The sequence below is a fragment of the Acipenser ruthenus genome, chromosome 2, assembly GCF_902713425.1.
Source record: "Acipenser ruthenus chromosome 2, fAciRut3.2 maternal haplotype, whole genome shotgun sequence".
In the NCBI taxonomy this organism is placed as follows: Eukaryota; Metazoa; Chordata; class Actinopteri; order Acipenseriformes; family Acipenseridae; genus Acipenser; species Acipenser ruthenus.
This window is the reverse complement of record NC_081190.1, coordinates 71,402,549-71,419,613: the sequence shown is the minus strand read 5'-3', so window position 1 is coordinate 71,419,613 and position 17,065 is coordinate 71,402,549. Positions and strand designations below refer to the sequence as shown.

Here is a 17,065-nt window from a genome sequence, read left to right as displayed (position 1 = left end):
AAAGCCTTGCAGAATTGAGTGTGTGTTGGTGTAGGGAATATTGGGTTGGCAGGGAGGGGGTTAAATTTCTCCCTGTCAAAACACGTGGAAATGTGGCTGGAGCCGACAAGTGAATAAATTATTAAATGATTAATTAGCCACAGATGTATAAAATAGGTGTTCACAGGTGTTAGTTTAGATTTAGAACAATTGATGTTGATGATAGCGATGGAGGCCCATGTTTGGTGTTACCGTGCTGTTATTGTGTCCTGTGTTCGTGAGTTTTTGTAGACCCTTTTGTTTTGGCCCTTGTGCAGTTTATTTTGTTATTGTGTTTTGTCTAGTGTGTTGTATTGTGTTATTTTTGTAAATAAACTGTGCATTGGTGCATTAAGCCTGCAGCTTTCTGTGTCTGAGTCTCCCTACAAATAATATCTTGGCTGTGATGCTACCGCACATAGCGATAGGGATAGCGCCCCTAGCGACTCAGACCAGGAACTGCAGATTTTTTTTAAAAAGAGAAAAAAAGGGAAAAATGGATAACAGTATGCTGGCTTCTGTGGTGAACTCCTGGGAACAGCGGAGGAGGGCAGAGGTAAAGAGGCAAGATGCCAGGGGATGTGCAGCAGCAGTACGCCATCCTCACGGAGAAGGTGAGGAAGATGTGCGGGCTAGTGTTGCCATTGCTAGTGTACCCCGTGCTGAGGTTAGCACTGCCGCTGCCAGCACCACCACTGCCGGAGTGCCCCACACTGCAGCAACCGTGGCCATGGCTGGAATGGCCCGTACCGCTGTCAGCATTGTAGCTACCAGCGCTGCCACAGCCAGCTGCACGTCTGGAGGATGCAGCATTTCCGCTGCCAGCGTTGCCACTAGCCATTGCTGGAGTGGCCTGCACCGCTGTTAGCATTTCCGCTGCCAGTGTTGCTTCTACCGGGGTGCTCAGCATCACCACGACCGAAGCAAGGGGTGCTGTGACCAAAACCAGGAGGAAAAGAGCTGTCTGTTATAGAGAGGGGGAGGAGGTAAAGAAACCACATTTTGGGGATTTATTTACAAAAAAAGGTAGTTTTCTTCTGGATGAAAACTGACATAGGACTAGAATCTCAATTGTTTATTTATTTTACTCCAGATCGTCATCAGAATGAAAGGAAAAACACATCCAATAAAATTACCATTATTATTATTATTATTATTATTATTATTATTATTATTATTGTTGTTGTTGTTGTTGTCGTTATTATTATTATTATTATTATTATTATTATTATTATTATTTATTTCTTAGCAGACGCCCTTATCCAGGGCGACTTACAATCGTAAGCAAATACATTTCAAGTGTTACAATACAAGTAATACAATAAGATCAAGAAATACAATAACTTTTGTTCAAGTGTGACAAACCACAATTCAATAAGACAGCAGATAATAGTGATAGTTACATCAGGATATGATTAAATACAAAATACTACAGGTTAAACACTTGGCAGATTACAGTATTCTGAAGTACAGGATTAAATGCAGTAAAATAGGGGGCAGATAAGAGCAAAATAAAGCACATTTAATTGAAGGGTGATAGTGTCCCAGGATACAAACAGAGGAGTTCTACAGGTGCTGTTTGAAAAGGTGAGTCTTAAGGAGGCGTCGGAATGTGGTCAGGGACTGGGCAGTCCTGACATCTGTAGGAAGGTCATTCCACCACTGCGGAGCAAGGGTGGAGAAGGAGCGGGCTCTGGAGGCAGGGGAGCGTAGCGGAGGTAGAGCCAGTCTTCTAGTGCAGGCGGAGCGGAGAGGTCGAGTGGGGGTGTAGGGAGAGATGAGGGACTGGAGGTAGCTAGGTGCAGTCTGGTCAAGGCATCTGTAGGCTAGTACAAGAGCCTTGAACTGCATGCGAGCGGTGATCGGGAGCCAGTGGAGCGAGCGGAGTAGTGGAGTAGTGTGGGCGAAGCGAGGCAGAGAGAACACCAGGCGGGCAGCAGAGTTCTGGATGATCTGGAGCAGACGGGTGGCGGACGCAGGGAGGCCAGCCAGGAGGGAGTTGCAGTAGTCTAGGCGGGAGAGTACCAGGGCCTGGACCAGGAGCTGGGTAGCGTAGTTGGTGAGGAAGGGTCGGATTCTTCGGATGTTGCTCAGGAAGAATCGACAAGTGCATGCCAGAGTGGAGATGTGCTGGGAATAAGAGAGGCAGGGGTCCAGGGTGATTCCAAGGTTCTTAGCGGAGGAAGAGGGAGAGAGTGGTAGATTCCAGAGGAACAGAGATAGAGAGATCAGAGGAGGAGGAGGGAAAGAAAAGGAGGTCAGATTTAGAGAGGTTGAGTTGTTGTTGCATACTGGGATAAACATTGATACAGTATGGAGTAATAGGGCAGCAGTGTTGAGTAGTGGTTAGGGCTCTGGACTCTTGAACGGAGGGTCATGGGTTCAATCCCAGGTGGGGTACACTGCAGCTGTACCCTTGAGCAAGGTACTTTACCTAGATTGCTCCAGTAAAAACCTGGACTATATAAATGGGTAATTCTATGTAAAAATAATGTGATATCTTGTAACAATTGTAAGTCGCCCTGGATAAGGGCGTCTGCTAAGAAATTAATAAATAATACAGTACACATTAAAAAAATATACACAGACCTTCTCTATACTGCAAGTACTGTATCTAATGTGTTAAGTTCATGTACAGCTATGGCCAAAAGCTTTGTATCATCTATAAAATTAACTAATTTTGCTTCATAAAGTCAACTGAAACCTGCTGAATAATGCTACGGTAACATGTTGAATTACATACTGCTTTATAGTTCTCCATATACTGACAAACATGGAAAAATGTGACATTTTGAAATCTAATATGAAATATTGTACTATTATTCCGGTAGACTTTTTAGATATCATTTTGTAGTTTCATTGATTACACAATATTAAATAAAAGATCTAAATAGTTTTTTTTTAATTATGTCTCAATCCTGAAATTCTAGGAGACACAAAACTTTTGGCCCTAGCTGTACATGTTCCACGACAGTTATTAGAAATAAAGCCTGTTTCTTATACCTGTGCTGTTTAGCAACATTCTCACTGCTCAGCCTTTTACATAGTGCTCAACAAATAGCTATTAACAGTTTTAATATTCTGGTTTATAACTGAAAATAAATCTTCTAACCAGCCTTTTACCAACTCTCTAACAACTGCTTATTGTAACTGACACTTTGGTAAACCAATTTTAAGAGGCTATAATTCTATTTTGATTGCTGTGCATTTCAAAATGTGTTTTTACAGACATTTTATGAACCAGCAAGCACACACCAAAGTAGTCCAAAAAGAATACACTATGTAACACAATTTTTCTTCCTGGGTAGTAAGTGTTATTTCCTAATTGCTCAAAAGTATAGAAAATGGCTATTATTCCCCACAAACTTTGCTTTTGTGACCAGGACAGTGATATTTTGAAATTTACCTATTTCCAATGAGAAAACAGGCGAATTTGTGTCTTTTCGTTCACATAAAGTCAGAAAAAAACAACATATGAATCCAAATTAACATGTATTTATACTTAAGTAATACAAAAATGACTACAAAAGAGTAGTTTTTCAAGATTTACGATTATACTGTAAATCACTTTCACGAATCAGCCCCCAAATGTAGTCTCCCATCATGTTCTCATTATACTGTCCTTGGTAGCGGCGTTCAAAGTCCAGTATATCCTGGTGGAAGCACTCGCCTTGCTCCTCCGAGTACGCTCCCATGTTCTCCTTGAATTTATCAAGATGAGCATCAAGGATATGGACTTTGAGGGACATCCTACAGCCCATTGTGCCGTAGTTCTTCACCAGAGTCTCAACCAGCTCCACATAGTTTTCGGCCTTGTGATTGCCCAGGAAGCCCCGAACCACTGCAACAAAGCTGTTCCAAGCCGCTTTCTCCTTAGTAGTGAGCTTCTTGGGGAATTAATTGCACTCCAGGATCTTCTTTATCTGTGGTCCGACGAAGACACCAGCTTTGACCTTTGCCTCAGACAGCTTAGGGAAGAAGTCTTGAAGGTACTTGAAGGCTGCCGACTCCTTATCTAGAGCTTTGACAAATTGTTTCATAAGGCCCAATTTGATGTGCAGTGGTGGCATCAGCACCTTTTGGGGGTCCACCAGTGGCTCCCACTTGACGTTGTTCCTCCCCACAGAGAACTCGGTCCGCTGTGGCCAGTCCCGCCTGTGGTAGTGCGCCTGGGTGTCCCTGCTGTCCCAAAGGCAAAGATAGCAGAGAAACTTGGTAAAACTGCCTTGGAGACCCATCAGGAATGCCACCATTTTGAAGTCTCCTATGACCTCCCAGCCGTACTCATCATACTTCAAGGCATCCAGCAAGGTCTTGATGCTGTTGTAATCCTCTTTGAGGTGCACTGAGTGAGCCAGGGGAAGAGATGGGTACTTGTTACCATTATGGAGCAGCACAGCTTTGAGGCTCCTGGATGAGCTGTCAATGAAGAGGCGCCACTCATTCTGGTTACAGGCGATTCTGATTGCCTCGAACAGACTGGTCACATTGTGGCAGAAGCAGAGCCCATCTTGACGGGTGAAGAAGCTGGAAAAAGGTTGGTGATGCTTCCTCTGATCTGCGACTTGCACACTTTCATCCAACAAGTTCCACTGCTTGAGCCTAGACGTCAAAAGCTCGGCATTGGACTTGGTGAGACCAAGATCTCTAATCAAGTCGTTGAGGTCTTTTTGGTTGGGGTAGTATGGGTTTCTCTCCTCAGCTCCACCTCTGAAATTGTCATCTGGATCTACAACATCTTCCTCGCTCTCTGACTTGCTGCTCTCTTCTAAAGACGGCTGAGGAGTGGGTACGGGGAGCTCATGGCAGTGTGGCACCGGGGCGATGGATGAAGGAAGGTCCGGATACGTGATAGCAGGTGCATTCTTGCCAGTCCGACGTTTGGAAGGGTCCACCATGCAGAAGTAGCAGTTGCTTGAGTGGTCAGTGGGTTCCCGCCAAATTCTTGGGATAGCGAACTTCATGGCTCTCTTTTCCCCTCTGTACCAGCCTACAAAAATACATTTATTTCACCCATGACTAATGTGTAAGAGATTCTCGCAACATTTTACATATATGATATATTTTTTCAATAACATTGAAAATTGTAAAACATTTTAAAATTAAAAACTTTTACAATTTTAAAAATTAACAAATTTTATAACATAAAATTGCGAGGAACAATTGTCCATCTTAGCTTCCAGAGTTTTTTTGCAGTGCTCGCAGGTGAAATGAGGTGCCCAGGGTTTGTCTTGATCCCCGACAGGCATGCCGAAATATGCCTTGTTGGACTCACACATCTTAGCAGATGCTTCCACGGAGTACTTTTTTGCTCTTGTCTTGATAAATTGGCCGCAGACATAGCAAAATGTGTCTGCCGGATGCTTGCAGCCTCTTGATGCCATCTCAGAAAAATGCAGATATGTATCCACTTAGGCAGCTGGAACTAAACTGAACTGGTGGGCTTAAGGCCCCTGTATTTATATATGGAAAGTTCTAGAAGTTACTCCAAGTTTACTCAGCACTGAATCTATCGGGAATGTTCTGGAAAATAGGTAAATTTCAAAATATCACTGTCCTGGTCACAAAAGCAAAGTTTGTGGGGAATAATAGCCATTTTCTATACTTTTGAGGCATAAGAAATTAGGAAATAACACTTACTACCCAGGAACCAAAAAAAAAAAAAATTGTTACACAGTGATATCATTAAAATACAACTAAAACCTCCACAGCACAGCCAAAACAAAAGCTTAAGGAACCAGTAACTTACTATCCACAAAGAACATTTAATATATATATTGTAATTAATTCACAAACATGAAAATAAATATTGGTTCCATCTCTATTTCCTATTTTCCTTATTAATGGATCAGTTCCATGTTCCAATCCCCTCTCTCTCCGTCCCTTCCACCTTCTTTTGATTGTGACAGCTCAAATGCTTTCTTCTACCAATATGTTTTTTGTACACTACAGTAAAGTATATACTTGGACTTTTTTCACTTTGGATTGGTTTATTGATTAGCCATTGACATTTACCCATTGTGAATTTCCCAAGTACACACATTTGGAAACCTCTCTTGAATATGTTTTTTCTTGGGCACAGATTCTACAGACATTAAGATCATTTTTCATCCAAATTATATTTGGCATGTTTTTATTGAGGTACTTGACTGTCATTATACAATTGTGTGTGTGTATATATATATATATATATATATATATATATATATATATATATATATATATATATATATATATATATGCATATACATACAGTGCCTATAGAAAGTCTACACCCCCTTCCAAAATTTCACCTTTTGTTGCCTTATAGCCTGGAATTAAAATGCATTAGAATAGTTTATTTTTTCATTTATCTACACATCCTACCCCACAACTTACAAGTGAAAAAAATATTCTAGAAATTTGTAGAAAATTAATTAAAAATAAAAACTGAAATAACTTGGTTAGATAAGTGGCCACTCCGCTTGTAATAGCAATCTTAAATTAGCTCAGGTGTAACCAATCGCCTTCAAAATCACACACCAAGTTAAGTGGCCTCCACCTGTGTTAAATTGTAGTGATTCACATGATTTCAGGATAAATTCAGCAGTTTCTGTAGGTTCCCTCTGCTGGGTAGTGCATTTCAAAGCAAAGACTCAACCATGAGCACCAAGGCGCTTTCAAAAAAACTCCGGGACAAAGTTGTTGAAAGGCACAGATCAGGGGATGGGTAAAAAAAAATATCAAAGGCCTTGAATATCCCTTGGAGTACGGTCAAGACGATCATTAAGAAATGGAAGGCGTATGGCACCACCAAGACCCTGCCTAGATCAGGCCGTCCCTCCAAACTGGATGACCAAGCAAGAAAGAGACTGATCAGAGAGGCTACCAAGAGGCCAATGGCAACTTTGCAAGAGCTACAGGCTTTTATGGCTAAGACTGGTCAAAGTGTGCATGTGACAAAAATATCCCAAGCACTCCACAAATCTGGCCTGTATGGTAGGGTGGCAAGAAAGAAGCCATTACTCAAGAAAGTCCACTTTGAATCCCATTTGAAGTATGCAAAAAAAACACTCAGGAGATTCTGTAGCCATATGGCAAAAAGTTTTGTGTTCTGACGAAACTAAAATTGAACTTTTAGGCCTAAATGCAAAGCGTTATGTTTGGCGCAAACCCAACACAGCACATCACCCAAAGAACACCATCCCAATTGTGAAGCATGGTGGTGGCAGCATCATGTTATGGGGATGTTTCTTATCGGCAGGGACTGGGGCACTTGTCAGGATAGAAGGGAAAATGAATGGAGCAAAGTACAGAGAAGTCCTTGAGGAAAACCTGCTGCCCTCTGCAAGAAAGCTGAAACATGACAACGACCAAAGCATACAGCCAAAGCTACACTTTTGTAAGAAGAATGGTCATATATTGCCAAATCTAGGTGTGCAAAGTTGGTAGAGACCTATCCCAACAGACTCACAGCTGTAATTGCTGCCAAAGGTGCTTCCACCAAGTATTAACTCATGGGGGTGGAGACTTATCAATTTATGATCTTTCAGTTTTGTACTTTTTCCCCCTTAACAGTGTGGAGTATGGTGTGTAGATAAGTGGAAAAAAATCCTCATTTAAATGCATGAAACTCTGAGGCACTGACACAACAAAATGTGAAAAAAGTTCAAGGGGGTGTGTGGTCCAGTGGTTAAAGTCCAGTGCATGTAACCAGAAGGTCACCGGTTCAAATCCCACCTCTGCCACTGACTGACTCACTTGTGTGACCTTGAGCAAGTCACTTAACCTCCTTGTGCTCCATCTTGTGGATGAGATGTTAAATCATTGTCCTATTGTAGGTGACTCTGCATATAATGTACAGTTCACAGCTTACCTCTGTAAAGTGCTTTGTGATGGTGGTCCACTATGAAAGGTGCTATATAAAAAAAATAAAATTCCATAGGCACTTCTGAATTTCAAATATCCACTGTAGGGGCTCCCTTTTGTAACTATGTTGTTTTATTTCTTTCAGAAAATGTGCCTTTGGTTAAATATAGGGCCATGTGAGTTTGGAATATTCTCAAAGACATTTTTAGAGTAGCATCACTGGCTGGAGGATTTGAACCGGAAGTCTTAAAGATTTAATGGGTGCAATGATAAAGACTAACATTTACCCCACCACCATGTTGTTCGCACACATTTTTATTTATAAAACACCCCAAGTTATTTCTTATTAAAAACAAGAAAGAGAAGTATACTTGCATTCAAAATAATAACGTAATTATTAAATAAGGGTGTTACAATGAGCATTGGTCAGTTATTGATTAAGTATATTTGTTTACAATGGCACTGAATCAGCTTAGTTTAGAAACAGGCTATAATATGTGCTTTTTTTAATATGGCATAATTTCTATTGATGTTTATGTTTTGTTTTTGGATAGTCACACCTACATTCTCACTAAACACGCCTGCAATCAGGCAGGTTGACGTTGAGATGAGAACACGTTTGATTTATATCTCCCCTATTATGGAATAACTTCACTGACCCACATTCTGTGTTTGTAACCACTGAAGTGTGCTGTTGAAATGGATGGTGATCTAGGATGACTAAAACTGTTGCCTGATTTATTTATGCCACAAGAAATACATGTATGTATCCCATTCACTGGGAGCTGGTCATTTGAAAGCAGCAGTCTTCAGCATCAATCCTGACATTCTCTCTGCAGTGATGTGCAGCATACATACACTGTACATACATTTATTCTACAAAGGGTTGGTTACATACATGTGTTACACTTCCCAAAGCTTTCCTGCAATCTGTATAAATTAAGGGTGCTGTGACCATCTCAAAAATGTAATAATAAAAATCCCAATTTAAATCACTATATGAAAATTGAATATTTAATTTTGTTTAAAATGTCTTGTGATATCTGGTGATAAGCATCACATGATCAGTTGATTCAGGGGTTACTTTGTTCCAAAACGAACACAAGATTTAACAACACTACCAAAAATGGCAAATATATCAATTTCTGAAGATTGTACACAGAGTGTACAGTGAAAGGTATACATTATAAATTCAGCACAGTACTGTAGATAGTTTTCACACTTTGGTTTAATGTGATGATTTCCTTTTTGACAGTTTACACTTTTGTCAAATTCCCATTAATATCTCAACATAAAAAAAAGTGGTATTACTTTGCCTGTGTGTGCTGTGTGTTGGACCATGGTGACAGCTTGCTATAAAGTCATAAACAAGCAATATTCTCCTGGCACTTTAAATTAATATACTGTAATCCATTAACTAGTTAAATGCCAAGGCACTTGCTACGTCATCCTATTTCATAAGAGGTTTACATTGGTTTTAGTCTTAGTGGTTAAAGACTATAAGAAATGGTGCAATTTGAAAACGACTGTATAATATCTATAGTCTGAATGTTACCAAGGAATATTAATTACATGTTTGTTTTAATCTTTTACTGCTGTTTATGAAAAACATGATATGTTACCTAATATGTCTAAATATGCAGACATAATGTTTGACCAGTGTATAGGAGTTAAACAAAAATGGCTTAATTAGTATTTTTTTTAAATAGGTTTAACATGAAAATAAATCAATACATTTATCAGTATAATAAAATAGCACCAATGTGCCCATTTAACATTCTAAGGGGGCAGAACAAATCTAATATGCTAATAAAATACATAGAAGTGCAATCAATATTTTAAAATGGCAGTAATAATACAGTACTATACTTTTGTTTGATAATATTAGACAGTCATAACAATATCAATGCAAAGCAAACATTTCTTAACTGGAGACGACACAACCCTTAGAGGTTAAACTAAATCTGATGTCTTAAAAATATACATATACTGTTTATAAGCGGGGTGAAAATAGTATGCAAAGCACTGGGGAAAAACATGTAAATACTAATTTTACAAAGCATACAGTAACTGCTTGATGTAAATACATGACATGCACAACACAACAGAATCCACTGTGTTTGGGTAAGCAAGGCTTGGCTAAGCTTCTTAAGTAAGAGATGGCTTCAGTTTGAGGACTGCAGTCCTCAGCATTAATGGATCATGCGGCCATTACGTCCAGGATTCACATACGAGAAAGGGGAGGAAGTTAAAATAGAAACTCCCCAGTTCTGGCAAAGTTTTCCCTTGCCCTTGATGAATCTCTTATTTTGAGAGGCTCGAGTCACTGGAATTGCTCTGACAAGGCTGCATTTTCCCCTGGAGCTCAGTCTCCTGGTAGTGGAGCTGGTGAGTGGAGTCCGCTCCAGTTTTCTGCATTGTGTTAATGTCTCCTCAGAGTGTGTTCCCCAGAGCAGGACCCTCTTCTCAGACTAACATCGTCCAGGCCGATCTCTCCGAGCCTCTCACTCAATCGCTCACCTTTCAAGATGATCTGAAAACCAAACAAAATGACAAATAAAGTAAGGCCTTTGGTAAGAACTGGATTCTAGCACATTTTAGAGGTTTTCAGGTTAATGGTTAATGAAAATGTACTGGCCGTCGAAGTGTAACACTGTGTGACAGTTAGAATTCCCATGTACAGTAAGCGCCACTGCTCTAATTTCCAAATCCTGGGGTTACACCCAGGTCAGACCTTTTCAACTTTTGTAAGGAATTTCTGGTGGTAACCCTATTATTCCTAAGTAATCCTAGAGGAGTTTAGAAGTTATACAGTATGTACTCTAATCTCCATAAATATTTTAGATAACATTATGTATTATCACTTCTCTCTATAAGTAAACATCTAAAAGTACTCTGTGCCTCTTAACCCACTTTAAAACTGGGTACTAAGATATTTAAAAAACAATATGAAAACAATGCCAATGAAAAAAAAAATATATATACATGATATTTCATTGCTCCTGATACAGTAATAACTCAAATAAAGTACTTAAGTGTAAATAAAGAGAAAAAGAACAATATGTTGAAAATACTCACACTCTGCAAGCCAGCCCCCCACAATGTGATCTGGGTGTGCCTCCAGCCATGCCCACCAGTCCTGCCCCACACTGCGGGGCCGTGTGCCCCGTTCCTCTTCACGTACACCTGCATGGAACCGGAGTGCTGCCCCGACAGCTTGTGTCTGAACGAGAGGCAAAGCTCCCCCGAGTCCACGGACTGCCCCAGAGGAAGAGCCAACAGGGCTGCTCTTCCACCTCGCTTACCAAAAACTTCAGGAATCGTCAAGTATTTTCCACCTGAATAAGAGAAAAATGAACAATCAAGATGATGGTTCTGCAGTGAAAAGTTGTTCCATAGCAGTGCAGAAGGGCCAGGCAACTTTTATTTAAACAAAACAAAACAAAACAAAAAAAACATCCAAAGAGCCTTGCACCCTGTAATCTAAATTACACTAACAGGGCTAGCCTATTATTGTATATTAACTCCTGTAATGAGCTGAAAAGAAACCTAAAATACTGCACAGGAAGGCAGAAAGGTGCAATTGAACAGGGAAATGACAAGGGTCATAAAACTGTATTGTATGTTTTGGTTGAATCCACCCTCTAGTCACAGACACAAGAATTCCATGTTTTTGCTAGTGAAGTAGTGAGCGTGGGCTGTTTCGTTGCAGACCTTAGCTCAGCACTAACGTTGAACTTTAAACAGCCCAGTTCCTCCCTGTATGTCCCCCCCCTCCTATGTGTTTAGTTTCTCGCTGCTGTATTACACACGCTAGGCAGACTTGGATCAGAGTATGGTGACCTGCTCTTACATTCCTTTCAGTCACGGCTTAAGGCTCAGCTAAAAGAAAGGAATTGCACAGATGCTTGTTTGGGACTGTGGCATGTGTGTCACTTAACCTATGTCTGCTCACAGCTGTGGAGGGGGTATGGGAAAAAAAACAAGCTACTGTACACATCCACTGCCTTGCAATGGCAAGTTTCATTTAGTAGCTTTTAACAGTGTGTCTAACTTTTAGAGATGTGCAGAAATGTTTGACCTTCCAGTTCAAGTCCTTGATGCAATTACAGAATTCTGTCACTGTATTTATTACATGCAAGCATTTTGATATAAGTAAACAATTAATTGTTTTTCTATGTTCCAGAGTTTTACTAACCGTTCTTACTGAGGCATGAATTAAATACTTATATTATTATTATTTATTTCTTAACAGATGCCCTTATCCAGGGTGACTTACAATTGTTACAAGATACCCATTTATACAGTGTTTTTTTTTTTTTTTTTACTGGAGCAATCTAGGTAAAGTACCTTGCTCAAGGGTACAGCAGCAATGTCCCCCACCTGGGATTGAACCCACAACCATCCAGTCAAGAGTCCAGAGCCCTAACCACTACTCCACACTATGTTGTCTGATGGTACCTTCATAAATATATACGTGACATTTTTTAACCACGTAGGTAAAGGAGAAATATAATTGCTGGGAGGTGTGACGGCTGTTACCTGCAGCATCTGAGGTTGTTTCCCAGTGTAGGTCACTTTCTCTGTCCCTGAGCCATCCACACAGACCATGGTCAAAGCTACAACTGTGCAAAATAACATCTGGAAAAGCAGTGACAAAATGGGCATTATGATGATGTTCAAGTACATACTAAGATACTTAAGGAGAACATTTGGGCCCACTGAAGCCAAAAATGCTATATACAGACGTGCTCAAATTTGTTGGTACCCTTACAGCTCATTGAAATAATGCTTCATGCCTCCTGAAAAGTGATGAAATTAAAAGCTATTTTATCATGTATATTTGCATGCCTTTGGTATGTCATAGAATAAAGCAAAGAAGCTGTGAAAAGAGATGAATTATTGCTTATTCTACAAAGATATTCTAAAATGGCCTGGACACATTTGTTGGTACCCCTTAGAAAAGATAATAAATAATTGGATTATAGTGATATTTCAAACTAATTAGTTTCTTTAATTAGTATCACACATGTCTCCAATCTTGTAATCAGTCATTCAGCCTATTTAAATGGAGAAAAGTAGTCACTGTGCTGTTTGGTATCATTGTGTGCACCACACTGAACATGGACCAGAGAAAGCAAAGGAGAGAGTTGTCTGAGGAGATCAGAAAGAAAATAATAGACAAGCATGGTAAAGGTAAAGGCTACAAGACCATCTCCAAGCAGCTTGATGTTCCTGTGACAACAGTTGCAAATATTATTAAGAAGTTTAAGGTCCATGGAACTGTAGCCACCCTCCCTGGGCGCGGCCGCAAGAGGAAAATCGACCCCAGATTGAACAGAAGGATAGTGCGAATGGTAGAAAAAGAACCAAGGATAACTGCCAAAGAGATACAAGCTGAACTCCAAGGTAAAGGTACGTCAGTTTCTGATCGCACCATCAATCGCTTTTTGAGTGAAAGTGGGCTCCATGGAAGAAGACCCAGGAGGACTCCACTTTTGACAGAAAAACATAAAAAAGCCAGACTGGAATTTGCTAAAATGCATATTGACAAGCCACAATCCTTCTGGGAGAATGTCCTTTGGACAGATGAGTCAAAACTGGAGCTTTTTGGCAAGTCACATCAGCTCTATGTTCACAGATGAAAAAATGAAGCTTTCAAAGAAAAGAACACCATACCTACAGTGAAACATGGAGGAGGCTCAGTTATGTTTTGGGGCTGCTTTGCTGCGCCTGGCACAGGGTGCCTTGAATCTGTGCAGAGCACAATGAAATCTCAAGACTATCAAGGCATTCTGGAGCAAAACGTACTGCCCAGTGTCAGAAAGCTCTGTCTCAGTCGCAGGTCATGGGTCCTCCAACAGGATAATGACCCAACACAGCTAAAAGCACCCAAGAATGGATAAGAACAAAACATTGGACTATTCTGAAGTGGCCTTCTATGAGTCCTGATCTGAATCCTATCGAACATCTATGGAAAGAGCTGAAACTTGCAGTCTGGAGAAGGCACCCATCAAACCTGAGACAGCTGGAGCAGTTTGCTCAGGAAGAGTGAGTCAAACTACCTGTTAACATGTGCAGAAGTCTCATTGAGAGCTACAGAAAACGTTTGATTGCAGTGATTGCCTCTAAAGGTTGTGCAACAAAATATTAGGTTAGCGGTCCCATCATTTTTGTCCATGCCATTTTCATTTGTTTTATTATTTACAATATTATGTTGAATAAAAAATCAAAAGCAAAGTCTGATTTCTATTAAATATGGAATAAACAATGGTGAATGCCAATTACTTTTGTCAGTTTCAAGTTATTTCAGAGAAAATTGTGCATTCTTCGTTTTTTGTGGAGGGGTACCAACGAATTTGAGCACGTCTGTAAATCTAATTTACTATTACAGGAATACCAATTAGGTTACATTATGAGGTAGATGAAAAACAGTATAAGAAAGAAAGGTTTGGCCTTAAGACTAAAGACAATGACTCAGGAGGCCATTTTTATGCAACCAGTTGTAAACATTTATAAACAATATGTTCAATGTGCGATGTTCATGCAACAAAATACAAAATCTAAATGTGAAAATTAGCCTCTAGGTCTTTAGTTTATCCACTCATTGCTGAGCTGCCTGAGCCACTAAAGAAAGGGATGGTGGAATCATTCCAAGCCTTTCCCTTAGGAAGAGAATTATTGTACTCCAAAGAGGGGGTTGGTAATTTATGTAATTCAGTAAGTATAATATAAACAGAATAGACACAAAGAATTCAATCAGATGAGCTGCATACAGCAAGTTTAGTTAGTTTGAAATAAGTGGTTGTCTCTGTGTCTTTAAATGTTTACTTTTTTTTAAGAAATGCTGTTTAGAGTGATTTATTTTGGCCCCAATTCACTGATAGCACACAAATTATTCAGTTTATGGTAATGACAACACATGTTAATCTATGTGTACTGAACCTAATTCATAATATTTTCCATATTTTTTAGTTATTCCCAAGAACACTTTTACAAGACGTGTGCCAAATCTTGTTTTTAAAAGATGCTCTTTTCATGTTTTGATTAAAAGTATTGTGCCAAAATAAACACAGGCCAAATGAAATCATTTATAATGTCCAGATCAGCTTATTATGTGTTATTTAGCAACTTAACAACAAGAATGAATACACTTCAAGAGAACCGACTTACATTTATAAAAAAAAAAGAAAAGGCTTTCATATGGTTTCTTTCCATGCCAAGAAGTTAAGCTGCCTTTAAAATGTTTTGTAATTTCCAGGTAATAAGCTGAATCTGTGTTCAGAAAGAAACCACATGTAATGATAAGGGATTCATTACGTTCAGAGGAAGGTCGGCCGGAGACTGCTGTAGAATGTGTTACAGGCCATTTTTAAAAGTCAGTTCATACAGTGGTGCAATACTGCAGCAATGAAACACTGCACTAAAACAACACTAATTCAGCAGCTACTTGTAGCACCTTGTTAGTGATGTTGACTAGCTGAATATAAAATATCTAAATTAGTGGTGCAATATTGTTAAAAGACTTCATGTTAAGAGTGATCAACTGTGCACAGATAAGGCATTCATCACATGTCCAACCCCAATCAACTCAGCTGAGAATGGCTACTGTAAATTACATTTCTGAGGCCGGTATGTATGGCACTATCAACAGTGTTCTGTTGTGTAGCATGGCAACAAAGTAAAACATATATCATACTGTAGGCCAGAGAGGCATTTTGAGAAACTGACAGGTATTTTTAGCACAGAAAAGCCGCATTGATGAATGATTGCAATTGCAGATGACGCGTGAAAGCTAAATTTAGCCGGAGGCCTCGTCCGTGGGTGCCCGACGGCTACCTGTGCGAGGCCGGATGGAAAATCATCAGCGGTTACATGCATCCCAGTGCCGCAGATAGGAAGTGGCTATGGTCACCTCCCCCACCAAATATTGAAAAATTGATTAAAATGAGCAGCTGAGACACGGCCCGTCCCCCAGAGCATGACTGCGCTGGGGGAAAGAGTCCAGCCTCTCCAGGCTGACCACGTACCTCACAGAACTAAACACGACCTCTCAGCACTCAGGGAAGGAAACCCCCCCTACTCATATATACAGTATATATATATATATATATATATATATATATATATATATATATATATATATATATATATATACAGTGCCTTGCGAAAGTATTCGGCCCCCTTGAACTTTGCGACCTTTTGCCACATTTCAGGCTTCAAACATAAAGATATGAAACTGTAATTTTTTGTGAAGAATCAACAACAAGTGGGACACAATCATGAAGTGGAACGAAATTTATTGGATATTTCAAACTTTTTTAACAAATAAAAAACTGAAAAATTGGGCGTGCAAAATTATTCAGCCCCTTTACTTTCAGTGCAGCAAACTCTCTCCAGAAGTTCAGTGAGGATCTCTGAATGATCCAATGTTGACCTAAATGACTAATGATGATAAATAGAATCCACCTGTGTGTAATCAAGTCTCCGTATAAATGCACCTGCACTGTGATAGTCTCAGAGGTCCGTTTAAAGCGCAGAGAGCATCATGAAGAACAAGGAACACACCAGGCAGGTCCGAGATACTGTTGTGGAGAAGTTTAAAGCCGGATTTGGATACAAAAAGATTTCCCAAGCTTTAAACATCCCAAGGAGCACTGTGCAAGCGATAATATTGAAATGGAAGGAGTATCAGACCACTGCAAATCTACCAAGACCTGGCCGTCCCTCTAAACTTTCAGCTCATACAAGGAGAAGACTGATCAGAGATGCAGCCAAGAGGCCCATGATCACTCTGGATGAACTGCAGAGATCTACAGCTGAGGTGGGAGACTCTGTCCATAGGACAACAATCAGTCGTATACTGCACAAATCTGGCCTTTATGGAAGAGTGGCAAGAAGAAAGCCATTTCTTAAAGATATCCATAAAAAGTGTCATTTACAGTTTGCCACAAGCCACCTGGGAGACACACCAAACATGTGGAAGAAGGTGCTCTGGTCAGATGAAACCAAAATCAAACTTTTTGGCAACAATGCAAAACGTTATGTTTGGCGTAAAAGCAACACAGCTCATCACCCTGAACACACCATCCCCACTGTCAAACATGGTGGTGGCAGCATCATGGTTTGGGCCTGCTTTTCTTCAGCAGGGACAGGGAAGATGGTTAAAATTGATGGGAAGATGGATGGAGCCAAATAC

At 40.0% G+C, this 17,065-nt stretch overlaps 1 protein-coding gene across 6 annotated transcripts in view; it reads right to left on the bottom strand.

Annotated features, from left to right (window-relative positions):
- Window positions 1-9,076: 9,076 nt before the first annotated feature.
- LOC117409230 (nephronectin-like) overlaps window positions 9,077-17,065 on the bottom strand; it is a 60,257-nt gene continuing 52,268 nt past the window's right edge. For all 6 annotated transcript variants that reach the window (XM_034014922.3, XM_034014923.3, XM_034907640.2 and 3 more), the window contains 3 exons: window positions 12,409-12,507; window positions 10,945-11,204; window positions 9,077-10,399 (listed from right to left, as the gene is read on the bottom strand). In XM_034014922.3, the coding sequence (XP_033870813.1) occupies window positions 10,289-10,399; window positions 10,945-11,204; window positions 12,409-12,507 (470 nt within the window). In that variant the 3' untranslated portion in view covers window positions 9,077-10,288. The remainder of the gene's footprint in view (window positions 10,400-10,944; window positions 11,205-12,408; window positions 12,508-17,065) is intronic.